This window comes from Sinocyclocheilus rhinocerous, unplaced genomic scaffold (assembly GCF_001515625.1).
Source record: "Sinocyclocheilus rhinocerous isolate Xijiao unplaced genomic scaffold, SAMN03320098_v1.1 scaffold4820, whole genome shotgun sequence".
Lineage (NCBI taxonomy): Eukaryota > Metazoa > Chordata > Actinopteri > Cypriniformes > Cyprinidae > Sinocyclocheilus > Sinocyclocheilus rhinocerous.
Genome location: NW_015639763.1, coordinates 84,727 through 105,498, shown reverse-complemented (window position 1 = coordinate 105,498; position 20,772 = coordinate 84,727). Strand labels below are relative to the sequence as shown.

The following is a 20,772-nucleotide window of genomic DNA, read 5'->3' as shown; positions in this document are numbered from 1 at the left end:
TGGTACATAACTTGAATATATTTTAATCACATTAAACAGCTGAAACACACAGAAATCAATGCATCTTTTCCCCCCCCGTCCCTGCCCTATATATATATATATTAGTAGGCATAAACTACCTTGGATAGCAAGCGGCAGCAGACAGCACCATAACACAGGTAAAATACAGCAAAGACATGAAAGTCTACATTTGAGACTTAAAACCTTTATCAGGAGTGCCTGTCTGCAAATCAATATTTTGCAAAGGAGGCATCTTTAAAGTCATGTTCAAAGCCTGCCTTAGTTCCAGCATTCATTATCCTCAGTTTGCGGGAAATCCATACACTTTGTGAGAGGAGGATGAGCTACATCTCAGCGACTTCTAATTCAACCAAGAGAGAAATGAGAATAAAGCACAAACTACAGCGTAACAGTGATTGACCGTCTTTCCAAACTCATACTATGGATGCAGAGATTGCAGCAAATGAGTAAATGTAATCCTTTCCATCACGCCATAGCGTGTTCTGCTCAAAAGCCCGGCTCTCCCGTGCTGCCTTCGCGGCTGCCAGAGGCATGTCTCACTGCTCACCTTGTATAGTACGGCAGCAGGAAGGAGATTAATGGAGGACTAACCGATTTAGCTAGGCCCACTTCACAGAGCTGCTTCAAAAATCCAGCTGCACAGCAATTCCTTTCACACAAGCAGCAGCAGTATCTTGCTTTCAAGAGCATAATCTGGGATTTAGACCTTAAAAGGGTTTATGTTCTCAGAGGGTTTGTCTCTCAGGCATGCATTGCTTGTACACAGATTATTGTGAATTGAATAGACACGCCAGATGCGTCTGCGTACGTTCAGGGCTTCTTACCTCAGCATGGCGTTCTTGCCATCGCTGCGCACGCAACGAACTTGGCGCGTTTGGTAGCCAATTTCCACGTCCAAGCCCTTGAGGCTGTGGTGGTGGTGGTGGAGATGGTGATGGTGGTGCTGGGAGCTCTGGATGTGTCGTTTGACAGTGTTCCTCTCCGTATCTCCTGTGGAAAAGTCCAGCATGGTCCTTCCGCTCATCCAGAGCCCTTTGTGTTGCGGCTGCCTGCACTCGCTCCAGGGGCCGACTTTAAGGCTGTAGTGATGCTCGCTTTCCCCAACCGGACAGGGCAAAAGGTTCGCACAAGTCCTTGTTTGGGTGAGGTTGGGGCAGTTAGCGCCTCCGTACATCGGCGCCGCTAAAACTTGTCGGGTTCGATGCTGGAGACCCGTGCCACATGTTCGACTGCAGCCAGACCAGGAGGAGAAATCGGATACGATGCAGTCATGAGGGCAGGGGATCAAGCAGGCCTGTTCGAGCGCCAGCCGTGGGGAAAAGAACTCGCATATCCTCTCTGGAACCACCGTGCGGTTTGAGGTGCGCACGCAGTGGACCTTCCGTCTCTGGATGCCGTGCTGGGCCGTGACGCACTCTGTCTTCCTCGGTTTGAGCTCGTTGGAATGGAATGATGCTAGAACGCACGGCCCCCATTCTGAAACCTCCCATTCGAAGAGGTCCTGGTGCCACTCACATACTTTAAAGCAAGGCCTCTGGCTCTCGGGTTTGTCGGAGTGCTGGCAGTTGGAGTGGTGCGTGGTCCAGCCTTCTGAGTGGATGCACCACACTGTTCTGGATTGAACCCCGCCAGTTCCACATTCTTCTCCCATACACCTGCCCCACTGACCTGGAAAAGGGGAGATGAAAGAATAAACATTTAACTTTAAGGACGCTACAATAATTTATTCACTGACATAAATAGTTATATAACTCATAACCATGAGCTTCACCCAGTGAGCGCACATAAATTAGCAGGATATATGTGGTAGAGCGCATCATCTGGAAAGTGTTCTATTTTAAAGGATTAGTTCAACCAAAAATAAATGTCTGTCATCATTTACTCACCTTTACGTCTTTCCAAACCAACATGAATTTCTTTAAAGATACAGTAACATTTTCACACAATAACACTATAAACTTTGGTTTATCACATAATGCTATCATATAGCTTTAGACTTCCAACTTCAGTGTCATTTTTTAAGCCTAACAGACCCTGGTCTGAGATCAAATCAGATCATATAGTAAACACAGGAATATTCTGAAATATCACAATTTAAAATAACTGTTAATATATATTTTACATGTAATTTATTCTTATGATGACAAAGCTTAATTTTTAGCAGCCATTACTCCAGTTTTCAGTGTCACATGATCCTTCAGAAATAATTCTAACATGCTGATTTGGTGCCCAAGAAACATTTTTTATATTATACTTAATATTTTGTGGAAATCATGATTTTATTATTTTTAATTCTTTGAATAGAAAGTTCAAAAGAACATTTGTTTGAAATAGAATTTTCTTGTAAAACATAAAAGCTTTCCAATTCAATAGTCTTTACTGTTACATTTACTGCTACATTTACTATGGAAAACAACACTGCAAAAATTGTAGGCCTATATAGTTTTGGAAAATCTACATGGGAAATTTTGGTTTATTCATTACATAAAATGGATTACATCATTAAAATTCATTACATCATATGGCTTCAGTCTTGTGTATTTGTGTCATTTTTTGGAGCGAACCAGACCCTGGTCAACACAACAGCATCAACATTCTGCTAAACTTCTCCTTTTGTGTTCCACAAAATAAAAAGGTCATACAATAAAGGTTAGAACAACATGAGGGTGAGTAAATAATGACAGAATGTACAATTTCAGATAAACCAAAACTTTAGTGAAGTGAAGTGAAAGTGACATGTGGCCAAGTATGGTGACCCATACTAGGAATTAGTGCTCTGCATTTAACCCATCCTTAGTGCACACACACAGCAGTGAACACACACACACTGTGAACACACACCCGGAGCAGTGGGCAGCCATTTATGTTGCGGCGCCCGGGGAGCAGTTGGGGGTTCGGTGCCTTGCTCAAGGGCACCTCAGTCGTGGTATTGAAGGTGGGAAAGAGCGCTGTACATTCACTCCCCCCACCTACAATCCCTGCCGGTACGAGATTCGAACCCGCAACCTTTTGGGTTACGAGTCCGACTCTCTAACCATTAGGCCACGACTTCACTTTTAAGTGTTATACTTATGTTATACTTAATACATATCTGAAAAATGAGTGGATTAACATCACAAACAACACTGCAAAAAAATCTACTGAGATTGACCAAACAGGAAATATTTTAATAACATATTGTACAGTAGATGCTTAATGTAATGTCCAATAATGAACAAACACATTGAACAGACATCTTGTACCACATATGTGTTATTAGGGACTACGTATAATAAAAAATGATATTATTTTTGCTTTTTGTTTCTTTCTAAATTGATGGCCACATTAAAAGCTCATCTATGCAAACTGAAAATAAAGGGTAAACGAAAAGGGTTTTAAAAAATCCATGCTAGCCTGAAAGCAGAATACTCAGCAACAACATCCTAAACTGCTGAATAGCATTGTAGCTCACTGAAGCACATCATTAAGTTTTTTCATGAGACGGCAACACTGCCACAGGTTTAACACATCACCATGTTTATGTATTTAACTGAAGGAATTACACGTTTCACACACACTTTCCTATGCCAAAGTGTGCAAAATAGCTAATAACATGTAAACACCATAATTTCACGTTCATTCCCCTAAAGAAGCCAAGCTAATATTAACATTTAAATGCATTTCAATGCCTCCCACAGACTCCTTCCCCCGAGTCTACAGACTGACTACACATGCACAAATGGATCAAGATTGATTTTTCCTCTGTTATTGTACCTGCATATAAAGCTTTGGGCTAAAACCCACAAGATTCAGTTAGTGAATGCGGCTGTTGGGTTCCTTTAAATTCACACTTGAAGCTGAAGTGTGTAATTTCTGTGTCAGTAACCTCAAAGAACGTTGCTGCAAAAATAATGACTATTTACAAATAATAGTTTCGCCCCAAACATACGCTACTGGTTAAGTCAATGTTGCTCTGTTAAACTAGTCAGGATGGGGTTTTTTTTACTTTTTTTTTTTTACTTATTTTTCAGACTGCAAGTGAATCATCATATAAATGGCTGATATTAACAACAACAACAACAACAACATGCATCTACAAAAGCTGTTTTTTAACATCAAAAGATTAGAGGCCAAACATCACCTTTAAATTGAGAAGGCAAATATTATATTGCACAGACCACAGATGAATAACCCTCTCAGTGCAGACACTCTCAACCTCAGAATCATAATCATAGACATTAGAGTGTGAACTACAGCTTGTGGGGCTGTACAGAAACGAGCAGGCACAGACTCAACACGGTTGTTTGTAACGCTGAGCACCCATTTCAGAGTAAAGGATCAAGAGTGGAGCAAATATCTACAATACAGACACTACAAACCCACTCCATGTGGTGAGAGGTGAATAAATTCTATATGGACATCCAAACATAGCCCTAGCATGGAAGATACCTGCATAGGGATGTTAGAGAGGTGCTTAATGTAAACATTTACCTTTTCAGAGCTGTGGTCTTACAGTTTGCACAATGTTAAACTGGTGCACAAAATAATTATTGCTTAATCACTTGGGCAGACTGTCTAGTGTTGTTTTCCATGCCAGACTGGTTAGCCATTTCACACAAGCAAGTGTTGTTGTTCCACATGTCAACACAGTTGTAATTCAGCTGCAGGTAATCAGAGCTGTGTTGATATTCAGACCATTGTTTTAACAACACAATAGGCAGGTAGTTAATAACGAGTAACTTACATGTTAGAAAATATTTTCTCCACCCACAAAAATAGGTCCATATAACACGCAGTATGGCCTTGCTGAATGAATCCGTTTTTTTGAATGAATCATTTGAGCAAATTATATACCGACTTGCTCAAGGACTAAACTATTAAGCGTTTTTGAATGAATTAGTTGAGTGAATGTTTCAATGACTCACTCAAAGACTGAATGGATTTTTGAATGAATCAGCTGAGTAAATTATTCACTGGCTTGAAAGACTGAATGAACATTTTTGAACGACTCCGTTGAGTGAATGTTCAATAACTCACTTAAATACAGTCATTTGTTTAATTTCTGAATAAAAAAAATGTTTTAAACTAAACGATTGATCGCTTGATTAAAAGATTTACTTATAAAGACAGTTGCCGCCACCTAATGGCATAAAGCCACAGTCACAATAGACTTTGTGCATGTAAAAAAATTCAATGAACACTGAAATGAAGTTCCAAATGTAGGTTCAGGAGGAGCCTAATCATTCAGTCCTGTCAATCATCATTACGAGCCTATAAAAGCAGCTCTCATTGCACCATCCCAGCGTCAATTCTTCCAGCATCCCTCCACCTCCCCATCTCCTCCTCTATTTCTGTTATTCTCCCTCTAGATAGTACTGCAATGGGGGGTTGAACTTGGCACTCGTACTTTGATGTCAAAGGCTACACCGATCGATCTTCAAGTGGAACACACCTCTTTACTCTGGCGTGTCACGTGACCGAGTGTAATCGCAGTCTCTGCGATTGAAAAATCGTGTTTTTTCATATCGCGATATTATCGCAAATGCAATTAATCGTTCAGCCCTACACTCAAGCTGAGCCTCGGGTTCGAGCCTCCATTAAGGACAGCAAGCCGAGTTCGTTTACCATAAACCATCAGGATTGGATGGGCAGGCGAACTCGTAATATTATAATATGATGCCATGTACAGAATATAAAAAAAAACAATTCTACAAATATCCAAATTATAGAAATAAGAAATCTACTTCAATTTACTGCAGTGCTCCAGTCCTACAGTCCTCCAGTCCTCTTTTAACTCAGTTTTGAGGCCATGCTGATTTTCTATTGGTCATATGTCTTATGGGGTACAAATTTGCAGTGTTAACCAAACTTGAACATTGGAATGCAGTAAAATTTCCATGAGCTTGTGTTTCCTGTCTCTCGCTTTCATATGTGTATGAATGGAAGTCAATGGCATGAAAAGAGTAGAAAAATCCTCATCACTAATGCACAGACTGACAGTTGTCTGGAACAAGCACAAGCAGTGTGATCGCACGTTTAAAAGTCACAGTGTATATGTATATTCATATGCATTTGTCAGGTCATATCAAGAATAAGGATCAAAATGGATTGGATATTGTATAGACCAAAAGTCTGGCTCCCCACTAGTGCTTTGGGTTAAAGCGTTCAGTTTTCAGAACTGACATGAAATATCCTCAACGTGTACACACCTGCATACATGCACAGCTGCTGACTGTTGATGATCCAGCCAGCTCATAAAATCAGTGAATCACTGATCTCTAACAAGCCACTCGCTCCTCTCAATCCACTGCACCTGGTCAGCACAAGGTGTTTCACAGACTCATCCCAGCCACTGCGGCTGTTCCAGCACCAGCTGTGCTGTGCGGGTGATTTATAGCAGCATGATTCAGAGTGATTACACTGACAGAGCAGCAGCAAACACAACAAACCGTTTCTTTCCAGAGATCTACACCTCCAGGGCTGAATAATCACACAGTCCATCACTAGCCAGACCCTTCTCATCACACTGCCCCTCTTTTGGTCTCACCTACAGCTTGTGGCATCGCCCCATTCATTACAGCTTTTGTAACTACATCAAGAGACCGGCAGGGCGCTTGACACACCGGGCGGCCTATCTGGCCCATTCCTTTCACTCATAGCCTGATCTTTTTGTTTAATATATGTAAAATAATATTCCACTTACATGTTAAAAGATTAATTTACCCCAAAAATGATTTATTCAAATGAGTCATTTACTCATTTTCATCTTTTCAAATTCGTAAAATTTTTGTCAGGGAAATAACAAATTGTAATCATTAAACATACAAAATACATCAAAAAATGTGTGTTCCAGGGACAAAATAAACATGAGTGTGAATAAATAATTACAGAATTTTGACAGATACTATTGCTTAAGATATTCAATGTCTTTTTAACACTGTTTCAAATGTTTTGGTTGTTGTATTGTCAGTTGAATTGTCATCTTACAGAAAAGTTTAATCGCAACATATAAAACTACCAAATTTTGCTTAATTGCAACGTTTAATCGTAATCGTAAAGTTTAATCGCAACATATAAAACTACCAAATTTTGCTTAATTGTAACGTTTAATCGTAATCGCAAAGTTTAATCGCAACATATAATCATTGCAGTTAATAGTGTTCACCGCCTGTTTGATTACGTGTAATTTGTAACTATCTGCATGATTTTTACTGTACATTTCTGCCAAAGTCACCACTAATAACCTACTCCTAAATATAATGTAGAAACTTAAACTTTTCTGTATTGTAAATTTTCTACATGTTTGATGCATTTACATTTATGCATTTGGCAGTCACTTTTATATTCAAGATATACATGTCATTGTGCATTCTCTGAGAATTGAACCTATGACCATGGTGTTGCTAGCACCATGCTCTACCAATTGAGCTACAGGAACATTAAATTTGATAAGGACTTCATTTAAACTTGTTCACTATGCCTTGATTTTTATTACCAGCTGTTTAGAAGAATTCCCCCACTATTCTCGCATGGCTAAAAAAAACTGAAAAGTTTGAAAAATTTCCATCCATATGCAAATGATTCTGAGGCTTGAAATTAACTGTTTAATGCGAGGTACTAAATTATTCATGACTATATCTCCATGCTGAATCCTGTCGCATTTAATTTATTCAGTCTAGCGAGTTCTTAATTATTGAATTCGTATATACGGCACCTCATGCGGTTATAAACTTGTAGTCCATCCATCTTTTACTGCTCTTAATTTCATCCAGGTGTCTGTTTGGACTGATGAGAAGTATTGATGACTGATGTTTAATTGCTTAATAATTGAGTGGAGTTCAGTCAGCTGCACTCAGGGATGCTCTCATCTGCTGAACACAAACATCTCAGGCTCATCCAGCCAGATGGAGCTACAGTTAACACTCCAGATGTTGGAGGTGAGGTGCACGCAAGAATTGTTAACAGTAACATCTCTTAAATTGCACTTTTTTCCCTCTGCCATGTCTGTCAGTAAGTTCAAGTATAAAGTGTTGAAATTTAGCTCCGGTGTACACGTATGTTCACAAAGTCAGCAGGCTCCTGTCTGAGTGACAGCTGCGATTATAACGCAAACCTGCCGGGCTCAAATGGAATCCAAGGAAAGATTCTGATATTCAAGTGATTTAAGCATAATATTACAATTACTCAGGAGATTAAAAGGATTTATCTTAACCATGAATAAACCATATACAATTAGCCAAGAATAAATTAAACATTTTATGACAGCATTAAAATAATATCTGATTTTAGACCACATCTTTTTAACTGAAACAGACTTAAGTACCTAAAATGTCTTAATTATTAATAATAAAATTCAATAAAAAAATTCAATTACACTTTGCTGCGTCACCATGCAGTAACATGTATAACTAGACCATCACTTGAATCCTGTTTCTCTGAAATATATCCATTACTAAAGGCATGTTGGTGACAATTAACACATGAAGCTAATGTTTCTTTTGAATATTCAGTATGTTCACTATTTGGGCATATTAACTCCACTGAATGAGTGTAATCTCATAAAACAACTTGAACACAGCCAGTTCACGAGATGAATGAAAATCAGCTTTACCCCAAAGAGTTATTGCTGCTGACCTGTTTATTGTGTTTCTTTTCTGTATTCAGAGTCAAATCTTACATCCACTCTCAGAAAACTGAAAGATTTGATGCAATTATGAAAGCAAACACATGAGCATTTCTGTTTGTCTGTTTTGTTTCAGTCTGCCACGCTGCTAAAAAGACTGGACGGTTGCATGAATGATGAATATTAATCACAGTATTGACGGAGTTGTTTCTTTTGAAATGGAGAATGATACCAGCTGTTGCATCAGACCCTGCTTGACATGCAGTCAAACGATGAAGCTTCCTACTTATTCCACTGCAGAGCCACTGGAGAGTTACTGTTTCATTTCTCCAATCAGTGGAAATTTGGAGATAGCATTACCCCCAACAGCTATAATCATTAGTTGTATTTTTTTTGTGTGTGTGTGTGCGCATCTGTGCATGTGTATATGCACACACACACACACATATTCTTTATGCTCACAAACTTATTTTCTGTGTTTCTTTTTTGTGCACACTCACTAACCATGCATTACAACAAACAGTGGTGCAATCAAACGCCACCACATCTAGAAAAAAATGCTGGCTAAATTTTGCTTTCGCACAGAGAACAGAGAGATACAGGCTCGCCGCTGCAATGACTGACAGGTTCAGTCAAACTCATATTATCCCTCAGGTGTAATTGCATGTCTTCTGTAGTGTAAATGACTCTTGACACAAGAGAGCTGCGAGCTGAGGGCTAATTGAGTGAGGATACACTCTCACCTCTCTAAAGCTATCAGAAACACCAGTACCAAATGTCACTGAAGGACGAAGAGGCAGCGCAAAAGAAAAATGTAAGGAAAAGCAATGAGAAGGCAACAATAGAGAAAGTAGACATGGAAGACCAAGGACACAAATCCTACAGGGAACATTTGAATGACCCAAACTGTACTCTCAAGATAACAACATGCTTTTGTTCATTTTCCCTGCCACTGAGCCTCTTCAGTTCTATAGACAATGCATCCAGAGAGGGTGAGCATCTATCAGCTTTTAAATGTGAAAAACCGCAAGTGCATTTTAAATGAGAGAAAGGACTGAAATGTAAGTGGGCAGATTTCCATGACAGCAGTGAGATTAAGATGAAGATCGTCTGTCACACTGATGTGTTTTCATCTAAATACTCACAATCAAAATCTCTGTCACACAGCAAGAAGTAACTGTGACAACTGTGAATTCAAGAGATCCTACAATGACCTTGTTTAAATTGAGTGTTTTAGAGATGAAATGACACTGAAAGGACCACACTTTTACTGCATTTCAAAACAGGCTGTCTGGGACAATTCACTGGAAATTGATTTTTATATAGATGCACTGTCTGCAATGTGCAGCGTGGTGGTGAATGGGGACGATTATCTAGATAAAAACAATTATGGTTAATCGTGATTTAATTATTACATTAACGGCACTGGCAAATAGCATTCACTTTTGTGAACATGTCATAATCAATATAAAGCTAATTAACATGAAAATAAGGCGTGTGTATGTTTAAATGATAATGGGATTTGAAAAATTAGCAAAATAAACTTAAAAGTTACACTAAAGTTTTGAGACATTTTTTGAAAGTTTCTAATGCACAAGGATGCATTTTTTTGATCAGAAATACATAAAAAATAGTAATACTGTAAAATATGGTTACAATTTAAAATAACTAATTTCAAAATGTATTTTTATTCATGTGACGACAAAGCTGAAATTTCAGCATCATTACTCCTTCAGTGTCACATTATCCTTCAAAAATCATTCTAACATGCTGTTTTGCATTTGACGAATAGAAAGTTCAAAAGAACAGCATTTATTTGAAGCAGAAACCTTTGGAAACATTATGAAGGTCTTTACTGTAATTTAATTGCTAAATAAAAGCATAAAAAAATCTTACTGACCCCAGACCTCTGAACATAACCTGAAATACAGCTTATGTTTCATGAATAGTGCACAATTTCTTAATATTTGCATGCCTAGTTTTGCTGAATTGTGGGTGGTTAGTGGTTATTTGTGATGAAAAACCGTTCACTAACGTGGTGCACAAAACTCAACTCCATGCTGAATGTAGAACTGAATGGATTCCAGGTGAACACACACACTGATAAATATGATGATTGAACCGTCAATAGTGCTTCCTACAACAACAGCATGTGATAATCACTCCTTTGACTTCCTCTTTCCCGTTGCCTCTTTCTCGTGGGGAAAAGCAGAAGCGTCAGCCTCTGCTGGAGCCAGGTGTTATCTCCAGTGCCATTAGACAGGGACAGACGCTGCACTGGCGCTCTTCAGTGGTTGGGGGAAGAAGATAAATTGAGTTCTTCACAGCTTCCATGCATCAGATGGGACGTGCACCTTCATCTTGCTCTAAATAAGATTTGTGGCACCACAACAGCTAAAGTGCACCAGGAGACAGATACAGTCCAGAGGGGGAAAAAATGTACATCTTAGGGAAAGGAAGAGGGAATGTCATGTCATGGAGAGAACAAAAACTATATACAGACTCAGAGTGAGGAAAATGCTCTTAAACCACCTTCTGAGGCATTCAGATTGCTCAGATCTCACAAGTGTCTGGAGCGCATTTACACTTGGTCTGTTCATGATCAGATCAGACAATCCAATCAGTACAAATACACAAAGTCATCCCTTTCTCTGCTATTTGAGAGATACATTTCAGTGGTTCTATCTGTAATGTGGAGAAATTTCACATTCGACGTACCCCACCACGGCCCAGATCTGTACATTGCATGCAGTGACAAACATGATACAGGACAACGACTGACTGCATGTAGCAGCTTATTAGGGGCCAATCACACAGAATGTGTTTTTGCTTTGAAAGACAGGAGATGCAGGCAGTGGAACGGGGAGAAAGGCAAGGCATTGAGATGTTTTTTTTTTAAGCTGAACTTGATAGATGAACTTGACAACTATCATGCACGAGACACTACAAAAGATGCAAGCGCAATGGTCAAACATGTTAGTCTAGCACGTTTGCATAGAAAAACAATGAAAAAGTAGGGCAGTGGATTGGAAAAGATTAGAATGCAGATATATGCCCCTAATATTCAAGATATGATGGCAAAAAATGGCCATCTATGAGTTATTCATGAATATCTACACAATTGCAAATGTCATTTTATACAGTAGTTCAATAAACAAGTTAATATTGTGCTAAATTATAGACACAGTATTGTCAATATTGTCTGTTTTGTTTTGCTCTATTTAACAAACTAAAATAGTTCAAAACAAAGCCACAGCAGAACTGTTGTGCGTTTCAGAGCAAAACACTGTGGTGTTTTGTTACTGAATCAATCCACAACTTTTAATGACTCAAGTGAGTCACTGAATCAGTGACCCATTCAAAAAAAAAACACTTGAATGAATGACTGAACGACTCACTCATTAAGACGACTTGCTGCCAACTACTGGTGGTTTTAGTTTCACATTGACAGTATCATTTCAATTTTTTTAAATTGTCAAAATACAATATTTATTAAAAAAATAATACCCATTTATTATCTTCATTTATGCAATTCAAATTGCAGTGTAAATGTATTCATGCCACCTCTGAGCTGCATTAAGCAGTCTGCGTAAATATACCTAAATGGCACTTCAGATTCAGCTTCTGAAAAACAATGTTATTGCCATGTTGTAACTAACAAGTGAAATCAAAAAAATTCTTTCTAAAGATACTTTAAGTAATGTCTATTCAATGCCTTTCTCACTGACAAACAACTTGGCCATATGTATTTATTCTTTTATTAAAAGAAAGTGCCACAAGGCCGTTCCAGATCTCTCTGGCCCAATTTAACCCCTGAATACACTACTGAGAGTCATTTTGAAGTGTCAGATAAGGAAGAAACGCTCTGTAAGCTATATACAGTGTATACTATATGACTAAACCATAGCTCAGGAAAATGGTGGTGTTTATGGAGCTGTGCATTTTAGAGCAGCTTATATGATATTTGAATTTGAAAGATGTGCATGTGTTGAGCTGAAGCCTGCTGTGAGGAGAAATAGCCTCGACTCTATGAAGTCAACTCCTGATACATGACAAAAGCTGAGACAAGACATTCAGGAAGATACTCTGTAATTTGGGACAGATGGTGCCTCGGCAGCACCAGCTGCGCGCTGAGAGAAATATGCCGCATTTTGAATAGTGCGAATACGGCAAGCCTATAAGAAACACACAGACAAACATGTTTATTTACAGCAAACTCTTGTCAGTGTAGAATCATCTGACAACTTGTGACAAGATCCAGAAAAGCCTGAAAGCTTGAGATCTTTCATCACTCATTCCTCATCTACTTGGATTTGAAGCTTGAGACAAATAAAATGACGTAGTGGGAGACGGGGTCAACTCTTGATGTAAAACATTTATGACACCACATTCAGAGATTCTTTGTACTCTCAGAAGACAAACGACCAAAATAAACAAACACCAAACAAAATAAAATAAAAGAAGCAAAAATAGTCCTTAGAAATTATAGGTTATTACTCACTGTTGAGCTTGCGGTTCCTGAACTCTGGCATTTGAAAAATAGCATGCAGAACTTGGGGACAGATGCGAAGACATCAAAATGTGAATGTTTTCCGTGGCTACTGAAATGGCTGGTAGGTGATGCCTTTAAAATGGATAACGTGATCTTTAACAATGAGAAGACTGACAGTGTAATTTACACTTGTCACTAGTAATGGAGCCACGTATGATGGCACTTTAAGGTCATTAGAGTGATAAAAAAGGAGCTGCTATCTTTTCTCATGCCATCTTGGGGAATCGAATGCAAAAGGGAGGAATAAATTATTCTGCCGTTTATGTTGCAGAAAATGGATAACGTGATCTTTAACAATGAGAAAACTGACAGTGTAATTTACACTTGTCACTAGTAATGGAGCCACGTATGATGGCACTTTAAGGTCATTAGAGTGATAAAAAAGGAGCTGCTATCTTTTCTCATGCCATCTTGGGGAATCGAATGCAAAAGGGAGGAATAAATTATTCTGCCGTTTATGTTGCAGTGTCCTTTATATCTGCAAGAGTATCTTTCCCTTTTCTTTCTCATGACTGAAAACTTTATCAAAAAATCGTGTAAATATTTTTGTAAGGAAAAAAAGGAAAACCCTTGACAAAAATAATATTTACAATACTACTACTACTACTACTACTAATAATAATAATAGAAATTAGTTGTAGTTAAATTGATTCACAAGTGTTCATGTGTTCCACAAATTGTGATGGTTTACTATGTATCATTTCTTATAGCCTACTAGATCTTTTTATACTTCCTGAAGCTCAACTGGTATAATATGGCATGTGAAACATCAAGACTGTGGGTCCGATTTCTAAGGCACAAAATAAACAAGTTGAATGCTTTGAAAGTTGTTTTGAATAAAAGTGTCTGCCAAGTGAATAATGTATCAATGTGAATAATAGTGCAGAAAAACAGCATAATATTGAATTGAAGGGATAGTTTACCCAAAAATGTTCTCATCATTTACTCACTCTCATGTCGTTCCAAACCTGTATGAGTTTCTTTCTTATGTTATGTAATAAGATATTTTGAAGAATGCTGGTAATCAAACAGCTGATGGTCCCCATTGACTTCAGTAGTATTTCTTTCCTTACTATGGAAGTCAAAGGGGACCAACGACTGTTTGGTTCTTCAAAATTATTTTAAATATCTTCTTTTGTGTTCAACATATGAAAGAAACGTATACAGGTTTGGAACGACACAGGGGTGAGTAAATGATGACAAAATGTTTGGGTGAACTATTCCTTTAAGGTGGCAAGTTCATATGTTTTAACCCTCGTGTTTTGTATAGGGACTCAGAGACCCCAGTAATATTGCAGCTAAAAATGCTTAACAGTCAAGTTTCAGGTGGATACTTCATGACTTTTCCTAATATAATTAAACACTGACTATGAATAAAGTTGCATTATTTGTAAATGCAATGAATCTTCACAAACTAAGATTCTCTAATTGTTCACACTGTGAAACCAGAGTGACTTTTTATTTTTAATCAAAAGTTAAACGCAAACTTTTGCCCCACAGTAGATATCTGCCTCCTAGGTTTTGATTAGGTCATTTCAGAACCTAGGGAAAATAGGAAGCTAATTTCAAAATTACTTATATATGAATCATTGGGGTCTCAAGAACCTCAAATGAAAAAAAAAAAAAAAACCCGTAAAGCCAGTCAGAGCAGAATATGTCTGGGAATTTCAAGACTTCAAGCATTATATAAATATATATCCGGATCTTGCAAAATCACAAAAAGGAACGTTTTAAAAGACATGACTTCATTTCCTCTACATGCATTACAGTAAGTACAACTTTACTGAAACCAGACAGTCTGTTCCTGCCTCATACTACAAGGAACATTTCTGATTAGATAAGATTTAATACTAATTTTGGATTGATATCATTTAAAGCAGATAAAGCTAAGAATGTTTCTCGTGAATTCCATCACCCAACAAATGCAAACTAACTGCAAATTGAGCAGTGCAAGACATATCTTCCAGATATAGATTCACACTAAGTTGTTTCTCTACAGTTGCCATCTGCTTGTGATCGTAAACTATGTGTAAACCGCACAAACAAAATCCTCATGTGCAGCTGCTATGATTAGGTTCTAATGACGGTGTTTTTGAGGACAAACATCCCTGGGCAAACAACTTGAGAGAGAGAGAGAGAGAGAGAGAGAGAGAATGTCAAAAGTGCATGACTTCCACAAATGTGTTACACTTAGATATTGAGTGACAAAAAACTCACTATACAGTGTGAATTATTTCACGTCATGTGTCAGAAAATATATATTTAGGCCCACATGGAATTGTTTTCCACAGAATCTGAATGCATATGATAGGAATTATATATATAATACAAGCACACGTCACTGAAAGCATGTATTTTACAACACCAAGGCGTCTATTTTATAATGAAAGAAAATGGCACCTTTTCTAATTCTGTTTTTCTCACGCTGTTTTTGCAGGAAGGAAACCCACTGGGATGTATTAAGACTGCATGCTACAAAATGTATATTTTCACTTCTGCTAAACCATATACAAAACAGCTGGATGAAAATCAGGGGCTAAAGAAACAATTTGAACAGTGGAGGAAGGGGCACATTATAAAACTTGCGAAATTACTTTTTTGACATGACGGTAGCCCAGAAGTCCTATGTATGTTGAGAAATGGAGAACAACAAAGGTAATGAGACTGTGTTCTTATATTGGTTTATGAAGGAATGAACTACTCCCATAAAGCACTGCAAATTGTGTAATCAAATCAAAAACAATACAATATCAAATATGTACAAAAATGCATTTTTGTTATTGTAAAAAATATGTACAATATAAAACTACTTACTGACTATACAAAAACTATATATTTTACATTTATTACCAAATATTCATACTGACACAAACACATAATGTAGATGCACATAATGTAGATCCACATCGCTTTGATCCCAATATGCATTAATAATTTTATTATAAAGTGTCTTTCTAGAAAACAGAACATTTTCGTATGACCATTTATGAATTCTTTTGACAAAATACATCCTGAAGTATAATCTCATCAGGGTAACAGGTGCATAAGAGCTACAATTAGCATAATTTGTTTTATAAGACCATTTATAAGATTTAGACTATGCTTTTTAAATAAAACTCATTTTAAAGCACCATCAAGTAGGGGTGAGCGATATACCTATAGACACGATTAACAAGTAAAAATGTGTCAACCGGTAGGGACCTCAGTTACAGGCTCACGTGATGTTGCTGTGCAACCTGGTCATGAAAACGTATCGCTTCCACACGTTTTTAAGCATTGCTTTTGATTTAAGCATTGCGGTACAAGTGATTTTAAGCTGTTGAAATGCAATCAGCAACGAAAACAGAACCCATTAACTATATGCGCGCGCTGTCAGAGAGACTGTTTCTGAGCGCTGTCATAGAGGCACGAGCACGTAAAGACGGTGCTCATAGCTCAAGGGAATATTGAACAGAGTTATTTTTGCTGCTTTATATGCCTTGAACGGTTAAGTACGCACACTTGTATGTGCATTGTTTTTGTTCAGATCAAAGCGTAAACAATGTACACAACGTATCCGCGTGGCGCAGCTGACACAGAACAGCATACGTTGTTTACATTTGTTTTGTTACAAATACAAAAAGTATTCTCGTAGCTTCGTAAAATTACGGTTGAACCACTGATGTCACATGGATTATTTTAACGATGTCCTTGCTACGTTCCTGGACCTTGACCGTGGTAGTATCCTTTCTGTGTATGGGAGGCTCAGAGAGCTCTCAGAATTCATCAAAAATATCTTCATTTGTGTTCCGAAGATGAACAGAGATCTAACGGGTTTGGAAGGACATGAGGGTTAGTAATTAATGACAGAATTTTCATTTTTGGGTGAACTATCCCTTTAAAGTGACAGAAGTGTATTTAAAGCAAAAAATAACTATATCTTGATATATCATTACTACGAAATAAAATTACTCATATCATGATATAAGATATTGGTCATATCACCCACCCCTACCATCAAGTGTTTGTAATAACTTCCATTTACGATGTAATGTGGCTCTTGGTCATATAATGAAAATACCCCAAATCTCATGAAAATAACATACATATCACATACTATCTTGTTTATTAGCTTCATATTTGTAAAAAACAAAAACATTCTTTCTAAAGAAATATAAAGTAAACGTGTAAAGATCGGGTGTGCCTCACATGTCCTGAAAAGTGAAGCTGTGGGCTCTTTGATCGCCCCCTGGTGGCTGGCAGCAGTACAGGTCATAAATCCCACCCTCTCCATGTAAACGAATGGGACTTGAGTTTACATTTACATTTAGTCATTTAGCAGACGCTTTTATCCAAAGTGACTTACAAATGAGGACAATAAAAGCAGTCAAAACTAACAAAAGAGTCCTGAAAAGTGAAGCTGTGGGCTCTTTGATCGCCCCCTGGTGGCTGGCAGCAGTACAGGTCATAAATCCCACCCTCTCCATGTAAACGAATGGGACTTGAGCCAAAAAAACAAATTTATACATCTTTTTCCACTACTGCGCAGACTCTGGCTCCAAATGACGTCATTTACTCAAGATGGCAGCGGCCATACTGAGATACTTTGGCTTCACTTTTCTATAGTGGAAGGAAGAGGAGACGCGTCGTCCATCTTTTTTTACAGTCTATGGTACAGATATCAATATTTCCCCAGATATGCACACTTCTGCGTACACACACACACACACACACACGCATATACATATATATATATATAAATATATGTCTGTGTGTTTGTTTATATATATATATATATATGTATGTATATGTATAAATGTATATGTATATAATTTTTACAGCTTCAGAATCTACAGACAAAATAATAATAGATATACAGTATATTGACAACTTGCTAGAGAGAAAACAATCAAATTTAATACCAGCATGTCTCTTTCAACACCACTCCCTCAGCGTGAGGCATTTCCTTCCATATCTAAACACACCGAGTACATGACCCTTTCATTTCTGAAAACAAACCAGCTCCGTTTGAAGGAGAAATTCCTTGATAGAGTATAAAAGCAAAAGCCCAGCAGCAGCTTTGGCTCTGTTTATCATTACAGCTGTGTGCTCTCTTTCAGCTCATTGAGATGCAACCTCAGGAGCGTCTCGTTTAGGCTCCCCACGCCTCCACCTGAGATCTGCATTCCCAGCAGAACAGCACACACAGCTGAAAGAAACCTGCAAACTTATGGATCTGTGACTGGTTACGAAAAAGGTGGAAATGTGTATACTATTTCAGACTGTTTGAACAGAATCGGCAAGTGACATAAGAAATGTTGGCAACTTGTAAAGCACAAACAGTTCTGTCAGGTAACCTAAAAATGCCCTTAATGCCGTAACATTTGAATTAACTGGTTTAAATTGCAGACAAAAATATTATTTAATATGACTAAATCCACTTTGCCGCAGGTAATCGGTAAACGCCATGCAGTTTGTCTACATTCAGGGACAGAACAACGACGGATGGTCTGACTCGACATCTTACCCTCACAGCAGTACTGCTCTTGTGATTGATGGACTGACATGAGTTGTTAAAAGCACACCATCCTGAAATGCATGTTAAGGGAAGTGTAGTAGAAAATCTCGACATCATGACTGGGGCAATTTCAAATCCTGCCATTTTAGAAGGGTGGAAACGAAAAATTCTTATTTTTAACTGGGGAGTTACTTTGAAACATGAAACTTCCAGGATGTGTTTATTGTAGATGTGGAAATATTAAGGACTATTTGATTATCCATTTCATACCCCCTTAGATATTTAGTAACTTACATTTTAGACACAAATAGGGGCAATTTACTCACCCTCATGTCATTGAGTTCAGTGGATCACAAAAAATGTGTTTTTGTCCAAACAATGAAAGTCAGTGGGGTCCAAAACAACACTGGACCCCACTGACTTTCATTGTTTGGACAATGAAAACAGCAATTTCATTGTATGAACAAAAACTGTTTACAATCTCCTTTTGAAAGAAAATGAGAACAGAATTGACATTTTTTAGTAAGTTATCCCTTTTACTCTTTACAATGCAAGAACACTTTGATTTCACTGAACATTTTTGTTTTTCCCTAATGAAATGTCCGTCCCTCTACGCAATGACTCTGCACTATTAGTACGATGACCCAAATCTCCTTGTACACATTCAGTACAAAAGACCCAAGTCTTAATTAAAGCAAATGACATTTACAGGTGACTTAAATTCCCTTGTAACTAGGGAACGATGGCATATCTAGAGCAGCGTTTCTGTTACAGTCTTCCTGTGATTGTTTTTTTCATTCCACAGTACAGGTGCATCACAAAAAAATTAGAATATCGTGAAAAAGTACATTTTTTTGTAACTTATTTCAAAAAGTGAAACTTTCATATATTCTAGATTCATTACATGTAAAGTAAAACATTTCAAAAGTTTTTTTTGTTTATTTTAATTTTGATGGTTAGAGCTTATACAGCTCATTTTAGAATATTTTCTAAGAGCAATCAAAACCAGGATTTTCAAATCAGAAAAGTATGTTCATTTATGCACTCAATACTTGGTCGGGGCTCCTTTAGCACAAATGGCAGCATCAGTGAGGTGTGGCATGGAAGCAATCAGCCTGTGGCACTGCTGAGGCACTATTGAGCCTTCAGCTCGTCTGTATTTTTGGATCGACTGGTTCTCATCTTTCTCTTGAAAATATCCCATAGATTCCATATGGGGTTCAGGTCAGGCATGTTAAAAGTTATAAGTTAATTGTATATATAATTGTATATATATATTTTATGTTGTTTTTTTAGTTAATTAGTTTATTATTGTTTTTATACTCTCCCTAAATAAATAGACTCATAACAAACAAAAAAAACCTTTTGAAATGTTTTACTTTACATGTAATGAATCGAGAATATATGAAAGTTTCACTTTTTGAAATAAGTCACAAAAAAAGAACTTTTTCATGATATTCAAATTTTTTTGAGATGCGCCTTGCATGTTTCTCATGCAAAAACACGTTCTGTGAACCGGACATTTACCTTGTCTGTTTATGCTCCGCCAAGTTAGTTCCAAACAAAGCATTAACACTGAGCATCTGCGAGTAAAACACAGCAGTAATGTTTGTTGAACCATGAATGAATCTGTGTGTTCAAATCAAGAGCATGATTTAATGACTCACAGATAAAGAAGACACCTGATTTAATGCTGAATAAATCAGTGTGTTTCAGTGAATGATTTTTTGACTCACTCATGAAGACAGTCAGTTGGTGCCACCTACTGGCAGTGAATGGTGTAACATGTAGAATGAGTCACAATACATATTTATACAGTTCAGTTTCCCTTACATCTACAGCAGCGCACAGCTCTACATGTTCAGAGAACTAATGATGCCTGGAATTCTGGTTCTTGAATATGGCAACTGCACATCAGGCAGGTCTCATTAAGAGGCCAGAAACATCACAAACTGTCTTTGATGAAACAGTCAGAAGTTATTTAACAAAGACTAAAATACACAGCCATCAAATAACGCATTTGACATTTGTAAATAGAGACATTTTATTGCAGTCAAAAAAAATAAGTGGCTGGACTAGCTGTGCAGCAAGGTAAAAATA

At 37.6% G+C, this 20,772-nt stretch overlaps 1 protein-coding gene across 1 annotated transcript in view; it reads right to left on the bottom strand.

The window, feature by feature from the left end:
- thsd7ba (thrombospondin, type I, domain containing 7Ba) overlaps window positions 1-20,772 on the bottom strand; it is a 203,199-nt gene that overhangs the window by 113,218 nt on the left and 69,209 nt on the right. The window contains exon 4 of the mRNA XM_016567351.1: window positions 846-1,689. Within this exon, the coding sequence (XP_016422837.1) occupies window positions 846-1,689 (844 nt within the window). The remainder of the gene's footprint in view (window positions 1-845; window positions 1,690-20,772) is intronic.